The following is a 9,977-nucleotide window of genomic DNA, read 5'->3' as shown; positions in this document are numbered from 1 at the left end:
GCCGGAATCCTGAAGGAGAACGGCGTTAGAGGCGACGACATCACCTTCGACGAGGGGGCGCGCACCGCCCTTGCCTTCGTTACCCTGCGCCGTCAATGGACGTGGCGTCGGATTCTTGCAGCACTTTGGGGTGGTGAAACTAAAAACCAGGAGGAAGAGGAGGTGAAAACCTAGTCACTTGGCATACACGTTATCAATATTTAACACTTTTGTGAAATTTGGAGAAAAATCGCACATTAATATATTTTTAAATAATTTGAAATTAAATTAAAATTAAAAATTAAAGTAAGACTAAATTAAAATTTTTAAATATTATAAAAGACCAAATTATTAATTTAGCCTAAAGAAAAATTAACTAGTAGCGACAAGATTGTGCATTTTTATTCCTGAGAAAAGTTTTGATAAAATAACTTTAGCCGTCAAATGTTAAATACAGTATAAAAAATAGGACGAAGACGAATTCTTATTAACCCCCTCAGCTGTTGGAGAAACATAACATTAACACTATAAACAATAGATTAACCCTTTAATTATTTTAAAAATACTACACTATGATCTCTATAAGAAAATTTGCCGTAAATATTAAAAAAGTAAAAGAGTTATGTGCAATTTCGTGAGTCTAATAAGTGTTGGTATAATTTATTCATATTTTTTTAAGTAGACTATTAAACATTAATTAAAATATATAAAATAAAAAACATATTATAATGAGTGTCATAAAAAAAATTATGCTTCTCTTTTAACTCGTCGAAACGTGAAAAAATTAAAAACTTATTTAATAAAAAACACATTAAATTCTGTTTAAGACCCATGACAAGTCACTGACATATTGATATCTCCCACCAATTTATCTGGTAACCCGTGCAGGTAATCAATGCGAGCAATATTGGTCATTACTTAAGTTATTTTTATTTATAGAAATATTAATTTAATATTCTAATCCTTAATCCGTGATCCGTGATGTGAAATAAGACGTGCGAAGGTGATGTATGGGTTGTGACATCTGCTGTTTTCCACAGTTATGAATGGTTGTTTGGGAGAAAGGCCTACATACGATTTATTTATTTATTATATTTATAATGATATTAAATAAAATTTTCATAACTAGCTGGTGTATAAATGAATTGGTGTGAAGTTATTATAGTTTAATCAAAGTCTTGAATTTTAGCATTAGTATAGTATGCATTGCAAATAAAGTCGAGTTAAAATAATAAGGGAACCATGTGTAAAGAGAAGACTAAAGATGCAAATAATGAATGTTATCTTATGTTAGTTGCGAAGAATAAAGAATGTGAACGTACCCTGGATTTTCCACGGAACATTTGGTTCATTAATTAATGGAAAATGGTGTATAAATAGTTGCATTTGTTCCATGTGTTGTTGAGAAGACTGAGAAGGGTGCGTGGTGAGTGAAAATAATGTATTCAGGGGTGAAAGGGTTGTTTAACAGGAGCCAAAAGGTGAAGGGAAGAGTGGTGTTGATGCGTAAGAATGTGCTTGACATAAACAGCATAACGAGTGTGAAAGGGGTTATTGGCACTGGCATCAACCTCCTTGGTTCAGCTGTAGATGGTCTCACTTCCTTCCTTGGTCGATCTGTCTCTCTCCAGTTGATTAGTTCTACCAAGCCTGATGGTTAGTTACTCCCATTCTTCACCAAGGTCAAAAGATTACAATTTTAGTGTATATGATGAGTTATGATTATTTATTATCAGAGTGAAAACGTTTCTTCAAGCTTATTTTTACTTTTTACAATTAAAATCAATAGTATTTTAATGTTATTAGTGCGAGAAAAAAATATAAACAAATCTTTTTTTTTCATTTAACTGCTAACAACACTCAATAAATGGGTTTGATCCGGTTACATAAATACTCATAGCTATGAGTACCCAAATTACATTCTGCACACACATAAATATTAATCTAGATACATCTTTTTTTTTTTATATATTTTTTTTATCATAGATAATATATATTTTTTAAAATAAAGATATAAACATAAGTACTTTATTTTATTTCATACTCCACTCATTATCAGGTTTGACTAGGCTGACAAATCAGCCCACAACGACTAAATGGGCCTAAATAAAAAATAAAGTAAAAATATGTATATTTCTTATCAACAGTCCAAATGAAAAGATCTATGATTTACGTTATCCGACAAATACAAGAGGAATGTTCATTTCCAGAATTAATGTATCACCTCCAAAAGTAAACTGTGTTAGAATGAAGAATGAAAGGACTATTTATTATTGTTTAAAATTATTTTGATTATTTTGAAAATTATTAAATATTTTTAAATTACTAAAATATTGTCTCGACCTTATCCTGATCTTAATTAATTACTTTCTTCCGAGTAATATTGTCTCAACTAAAATTTCATTACCTACAATTAAAAGGAGAATAATAAACAATGTTAAGAACTAATTTACATTAAAACTATATATTTTTATAAAACCAAAAAAAAGGATTTGATATAATTTTGAATTGTTTTTGTAGCAAATGGAAATGGGATAATTGGAAAGAAGACCTATTTGGAAGGTATTATTAGCTCTATACCAACTTTGGGAGCTGGCCAATCTGCATTCAATATTCATTTTGAATGGGATGGTGAGATGGGAATTCCTGGAGCTTTTATAATCAAAAATTACATGCAAGTTGAGTTCTTCCTCGTCAGTTTGACTCTTGAAGACATTCCTAATCAAGGAACCATGCACTTTGTTTGCAACTCATGGGTTTACAATTCTAAAGTTTACGAAAATGATCGAATTTTCTTTGCCAGCCAGGTAAAAATTGTTTAACTATATATATCCATATGTTATAAAATGAAACATAATCTTTTTTCACATGTTATAAAAACAATTCAACGTGTTTAATCTGTTGCACCGCTTAACATAGTTAAAAAATAGTACTACCAAGCGCATTGAATCGTGGATCAGCTAGTGTGGGATTGTTCCAACTTAACTAATGTTGAGTCTTGCATGTTAAATAATAGTGTTAGTGTTGTTGGTTTTGCTAGATTAATTCTTGATTTGATAATGAACGTTACATAAATATTTTGCAGACATATGTGCCAAGTGAAACACCAGGTCCACTAGTGACATACAGAGAAGCAGAATTGAAGGCTCTGAGAGGAAATGGATCTGGGAAGCGCAAGGAATGGGACAGAGTTTATGATTATGATGTTTACAATGATTTGGGCAATCCTGATAGCGGTGAAAACTTAGCTCGTCCAGTTCTTGGAGGATCTGTCACTTATCCTTACCCTCGCCGGGGAAGAACTGGTAGAAAACCAACAAAGAAAGGTTACACTTCTGTTTCTTAAACATCACTCAAATTTGTTTCAAATTCTTTTAGAGTTTAATTGCTATGCACAACTTGTTCGTAATTTATCATAAAAGTCAATACAGTTACTTTACATGATGATTTGTAACTGAATGACAATGTTGGTGTATAGATATTTTCTCATTCTTTTGTTAATAATATCTACTTTAATTTTCGTGTACACCGTTTGTGTAAAGAATTTTATAATATTAACAATTCAGAAATCATCTCAAGTATGATGATATGAGCATTAAAGTAATTATTATAAAAATTACTGAACTTATGTTATATGACAATTTATGATTAGATTATGGTGTAAAAATCTTACAATGTCAATGAGGATACTTTTATCTATGTGGCTATGTGCAAATCATAAGAATTTTTGCCTATTGTAGTTCTTGTTGATATAATTTATATTCGATCCTTGACAGATTTGAAAAGTGAGAAACCGGGCGAAGTTTATGTTCCAAGAGATGAAAATTTTGGTCACTTGAAGTCATCTGATTTCCTTAGTTACGGGATAAAATCTCTGTCAAGAAACTTCTTGCCTGCACTCAAATCAGTATTTGATTTAAATTTCACACCAAATGAGTTTGATAGCTTCGAAGAAGTACGTTCACTCTGTGAAGGTGGAATTAAACTGCCTACAGATATTCTCTGCAAAATTAGCCCCTTACCTGTTCTCAAGGAAATATTCCGCACTGATGGTGAAAGTGTCCTCAAGTTTTCAGTACCTGATTTAATTAAAGGTAAAGATATGTATATATTACACGCATATGCTACATATAACGTGAAACTTAAATAACTTAACACATTTAGCAGTGCCAGAAAACTTGTGCATTTGTTAGTATTCTAATTTGACAATTATTTTCTTTGTTGTTTGGAGTAGTTAGTAAGTCAGCATGGATGACTGATGAAGAATTTGCAAGAGAGATGATTGCTGGTGTAAACCCTTGCGTGATTCGCCGTCTACAAGTAAGTCCAAATGTTATATTCTTCGGTTTCCATGTTTAAGATGCATGACATTAATGTTATAGTGAAGGAAAAACCATTACCTTCAATGTCATCTTTCCTCATAATCTTCTTTACTGCATGACAGGAGTTCCCACCACTAAGTAAGCTGGATCCCTCAGTCTATGGTGATCAAACAAGTAAAATGACTAAAGAACACTTGGAGATTAACCTTGAAGGGCTCACAGTAGATAAGGCAATGATAGATACGTTTCATTTCAATAAAACACCGTATTAGAATTTTTTCTATGGCAATGCTAGCAATACATTTTCTGATAATATACTTATTATTATTAGTTGAAGTTTATTAGGACTCATAATTATGTGAGAGATTTGTTTCACAAGGAGTGCGTTACACGATTTTGTTAGTCCTAATAGTAAGAGAATGATTGTTAGCATTTTTCTTTTTGCTGCAGTATTGTAATAAGCCATGTTACCTGTTACTGTTATTTAAATGAATTAATGAAGCTAGAAGTGTTAACATTGTATTTGTGGAACAGGCAATTGAGGATAAGAGATTGTTCATATTAGATCACCATGATGTATTCTTGCCATTTTTGAGAAGGATAAACGAATCAAAATTGGCGAAGTCTTATGCCACGAGGACGATCCTTTTGTTGAAAGATGATGGAACTTTAAAGCCATTGGCCATTGAATTAAGTTTGCCACATCCAGGCCAACAAAATCTTGGTTTCTATAGCAAAGTCATCTTACCAGCAAATGAAGGTGTTGAAAGTACAATTTGGCTATTGGCCAAGGCTCATGTTATTGTGAATGATTCATGCTATCATCAGCTCATAAGCCATTGGTATGAACTCTAGTCATTACAAACAATTTTAATATATTTATATGAAGTGATTCTCAATCTTTTTATTTATTTATTTTTTATTTTTTTATATGGGGTAACAGGTTGAATACTCATGCTGTGATTGAGCCGTTTGTCATAGCAACAAACAGGAATTTGAGTGTTCTTCACCCTGTTTATAAACTTCTGTTTCCTCACTATCGTGACACGATGAACATCAATGCACTTGCTCGACAATCACTAATTAATGCTGATGGCTTTATAGAACAAACATTTTTGGGGGGAAAGTATGCTGTGGAGATCTCTTCTGCATTTTACAAGAATTGGGTGTTCACTGACCAAGCATTACCTGCTGATCTTATCAAGAGGTGATCTATATCAACATGAACTGCATAACTGGTTTTATACGTGACACATCTCTAGTTCATGCAAGAGTTTTATGAACTTCAAGCATGCGAAATTCATGGGCTTGGTTTTTCAAAATTCAATTTTTATAAAAAGAGACAACTTTCACTTTAGGAGTTAGTTTTGTTGGATTGAATTAAGCACAAATTCATATTCTAAGATAGTATTAGACTTATCTTAACAATTGTTATTGGGTCTAAGTCATTACCAAACTACTTATTTGAGTTAGTAATTGTTGTTGGGCTTGCATAAAAAAAATGTATTGAAGATCCCAATATATAGACAAGAGACAACTCTCACCTTACAAGTTAACTTTATAGGATTAAATTAGGTGTATTCTCTCCTTCTAAGATTAATTGTAAGAACAAGTATAATTTTTCTTTGATGACAGCTAAAGCTATAAGACACTTTTGATGTTAATAGCATTTTTTTTTGCATGATTCAGAGGAATGGCTATTGAGGACTCATCTTGTCCCTATGGCCTCCGTCTTGTGGTAGAGGACTACCCTTATGCTGTGGATGGACTAGAGATATGGAACGCTATCAAGATATGGGTCCAAGATTATGTCTCCTTGTACTATGCCACAGATGATGCAGTTAAGAAAGACCATGAACTCCAAGCTTGGTGGAAAGAAGTTGTTGAGAAGGGTCACGGTGACTTAAAGGACAAGGCGTGGTGGCCTAAAGCACACACTCGTGAAGAGTTGATCCAATCCTGTAGTACCATTATATGGACTGCTTCAGCTCTTCATGCAGCAGTTAATTTTGGACAATACCCTTATGGTGGTTTTATCCTGAACCGTCCAACTCTTAGCAGAAGATTGATCCCAGAAAAAGGAACTCCAGAATATGATGAGATGGTCAAGAATCCTCAAAAGGCTTATTTGAGAACCATTACTCCAAAGTATCAGGCTCTTGTGGACCTTTCAGTGATAGAAATATTGTCAAGGCATGCTTCTGATGAGGTGTACCTTGGACAGAGGGACAATCCAAATTGGACCTCTGATCCAAGGGCAATAGAGGCCTTTAAAAAGTTTGGAAAAAGGCTAGAAGAGATTGAGACAAAAATCTCAGAAAGGAACCATGATCCAAAACTTAGAAACCGAACTGGGCCGGCTCAATTGCCCTACACTGTGCTTCTTCCCACCAGTGAAACAGGCTTGACTTTTAGAGGAATCCCTAATAGTATCTCTATCTAAACGTGCTAGTGTGTGGCTTCAATAACAGACGCAATGCTCAAGTTATGTGTCGTTGTGTTTGTATGGATGTATCATTGTGTGCGCTTATTTAAGTAATATTGTGTTTAGATGATCCATGGGTTTGGATGTTAGTAATTAGGGTGGCGTTTGTAACGCTAATAAATATGTTCACTAGCAAATTACTTGTTATAGCATATAATTGTTAGACTTTTTTACTTAGTTGGGGTATATGAAAACCAAAATTGTATTATTATTATTATTATTAGTTTTTACTTGTTGAAGATAAGTTGAAAATAATATATATATATATATATATATATATGAGGAGGGATCCGTTTATTCTAAAAGTAAATTTACGTTAACAATTACTCATGTTCTACATTAAATTTCAACGATTCAATTGTTTAATTTAAGATTCGTAATGCATAAATCAAATTTACAAATTTTTAAAAGTTTTGAAAATCATTTGATAATTCGTTTCATTATTTCAAATCAATGTATAAAATAATTTTATGATTATCTATCGATTTGAATTAATGAAATGAAATATCAAATGATTTTTAAATTTTTTAAAAATTTGCAGACTTGATTTATGCATTAAGAACTTTAAATTCAACATTTGGATCGTTGAAATTTGATGTAGACACGAGTTATTGAACGGAGTAAATCTAGGTAGACTTACTCCTGGATTAAATAGATCCTTCCTCTCTCTCTCTCTCTCTATATATATATATATATATATATATATAATTTTGAAAGTTGAAATAAATTAAAGACTTAAATATATTGTTACTCTTCAAATGTAAAATTGATCTTTTTGTAACACTCTAAGTTGTGACACTATTATAATTATTCCTAGTTGTTTTATGTTGTTAAGTTGGATTGTTGTTTAGTATTGAGAGATTCTAGAGTTTGAGGATCCTTTAAGAGTTTCAGTGATGTTAGAGGTTTCTCAAGACAAAGGGTCAATTTGACTTTAGAGAGAAGAGTATATAAGGTTTTTATTGAGTGGCTCCTAGTGTTTCCATGCCAGAGCTTTGTTTGGATGACACTAGACACCAGTTTGGCAATACTGGACGTAAGTCAGATAGAGACTCTTTACCTAAGATGGGGTCGAACATGATACATTACCATGCCAGGCACGAGGTCTTAGGGGTCTTTGCCTTAGCCACGTCGACCACATGTTGTGTAGTATTAGACATGGACGAGACAGAGAGCTCTTTTCCTAGATGGTGTTAGGCACTGGGTTTTTATTTTGTGATTTGTATTAGTGGTTTTAGTTAGTGATGAATGTAAATTCTTATTAACTTTCACAATTTGACTTACTTTTATACTCTATTTTTGTGCAGATCATATTTTGAGTTCGTGATATTAAATTTGAACATTCTTGATGTCCTTAGAAAGATAAAAGAGAATTCTACAAGTTTTTTGTTAGGAGCAAAGGTCAATTAGAATGTTAAGTGGTCCAAAAATACATTGTAAAGTTGTGGTCCTATATATATATATATATATATATATATATATATATATATATATATATATATATATTTTTTTTTTTTTAGAATGTAATGTTAAAATTTGTTTAGTGATATAATTAGTTAATTAGTGGACTGAGTCTTTAATTCCTCTGTTTAGGCTCATTAGTATAACATAAATAAGTGTAATATATGTATATTTGATATGATATACCTCATTCTTTAGAAATTAATTTTATTCTCTTAGAAGTGTTTTAAAAGTCTCTCTCCGAAAATTTTCTTTCTCTCATTTCTCTTTCTGTGTCTGAATTTTATTTTATGTTCTTCTCTACACGAATTTGTATAGCATCTTGATAAAAATGTGCGATTAAATTTGTCCTACTGATTCAAGAATTCAATAATTATAATAATTTTTCTTATATCCAAATTTCAATTTCATTTTTTGTTCTTAAATTTGAACACCTTAAAATATCAAATTGAATTTAAATCGAATTAAATTTTATAAAGAATTACAAATTGTGATTGAATTTACATTTTCAATAAAATTTCATATAATGCAATCACGTTTTTCATTTCATTTGTAATTTTTTCAACATCAACGAGTATTTGGAAATCCATATTTTCTAATATAGTTTTACACCGACCGTAAAGAAATTTCCTTGAAATCGTTAAAGTGTAATCATAAAATTTCTTTTTCTTTGAAATCATTAAAGTGATTGACACAAGCATACCATACTTTGAAATGATCCAAATTTCTTTTTTACACTGTTCTAAACTTCTAATTAAATTATAAAAAATACAGTAATCATTTCCAGAATCTGTCGTGGCTTTCTTTATTATATAGTCAACTTGAAATGTGTTTCTGAAAAACGTGCAGATAAATTTAAGGATCCACTAGCTAGCTTGCGCACGCGTAGTTCTAATGTGCACTGGTTTTCTATATTTAATAATGTTATCCTCTGAATCGGTCACATTCGTGCATTAGTTTAATCAAAACATTTTCAAGGTGTCAGAATGTTTCATTACAGTCAAGAATAGGGTATCGGATTTTATCTCGATCTGCCATTTACGCGTAAGAATGCTTGTTATATACTTTTTGGCATTCAAAAATAAGAAAACATAGAACAAAGAGACATCTCAATACAACAATTATATCTGAATATAACAATTCTACACATGCTATTTTCGTAAACTAAATTGAATAAGACATATAACATAAAATAGATAAACTTAATAAGAAATTTATAACACATTACATAAGAAACTTAAGGACAGACAGAGTGTTCAAAAACAAATTCCACTGAGAAAGATTGTCCATAAAAAGAAATTTCAATGATTTCAAAGAAAAAGAAAGTTAATTCTCAGTCATTAAAAACGTGTGCCAATCATATTAACACGCCATAGTTTTCTTGTGGGATTGTAAGTTTTTTTTCTTAATTAAATATGTAAGTAGTTTTAAAAATTTTGCCTATTTTTATTTTTAGTTTTTGGACAAATTTTTTTTACTAATTTTAATCCTTGGATTTTTTCTCATGCTAACATTTTTATCCATAACATTAACAGGAATGTATTGGTTTAAGATTTTATAGGATTTTAAATGACTTTTTCTAAGTAAAAAAGTTCATTGGTATTTAATAAGGATTTTATATCACTTAAAAATAATTCAGTGGTATTCAATATGAATTTTCAAGATTTTTTAAAGAAATTAGTATTCATTTGAGACTTTTTACAACTTAAAAATAATTTGTTAGTTTTCAA

The 9,977-nt window shown here is 31.1% G+C and overlaps 1 protein-coding gene across 1 annotated transcript; it reads left to right on the top strand.

The window, feature by feature from the left end:
* The first annotated feature begins 1,374 nt into the window (after positions 1-1,374).
* On the top strand, positions 1,375-7,030 carry LOC109801924 (seed linoleate 9S-lipoxygenase-2). Its single transcript, XM_020363090.3, has 9 exons — positions 1,375-1,635; positions 2,500-2,786; positions 3,065-3,305; positions 3,756-4,073; positions 4,214-4,299; positions 4,424-4,531; positions 4,836-5,143; positions 5,245-5,508; positions 5,991-7,030. The coding sequence occupies exons 1-9, from the start codon at positions 1,419-1,421 to the stop codon at positions 6,742-6,744; spliced, it is 2,583 nt and encodes an 860-aa protein (XP_020218679.1). The 5' UTR covers positions 1,375-1,418; the 3' UTR covers positions 6,745-7,030.
* The last annotated feature ends 2,947 nt before the right edge of the window (positions 7,031-9,977 follow it).

The sequence above is a fragment of the Cajanus cajan genome, chromosome 5 (genome assembly GCF_000230855.2).
Source record: "Cajanus cajan strain Asha chromosome 5, NIPB_CcT2T_4, whole genome shotgun sequence".
Lineage (NCBI taxonomy): Eukaryota > Viridiplantae > Streptophyta > Magnoliopsida > Fabales > Fabaceae > Cajanus > Cajanus cajan.
Note: the sequence above shows the minus strand (reverse complement) of the source record. Positions and strands in the feature narration are given on the sequence as shown.

What these genes read in the sequence shown, in the direction of transcription:
- LOC109801924 (XM_020363090.3), top strand. Translation starts at nt 1,419, where the DNA reads ATGTATTCAGGGGTGAAAGGGTTGTTTAACAGGAGCCAAAAGGTGAAG. An exon ending in GCGTGATTCGCCGTCTACAA is followed by an intron (nt 4,300 to 4,423) that starts GTAAGTCCAAAT and finishes ACTGCATGACAG; the next exon opens with GAGTTCCCACCACTAAGTAA. An exon ending in CCTGCTGATCTTATCAAGAG is followed by an intron (nt 5,509 to 5,990) that starts GTGATCTATATC and finishes TGCATGATTCAG; the next exon opens with AGGAATGGCTATTGAGGACT.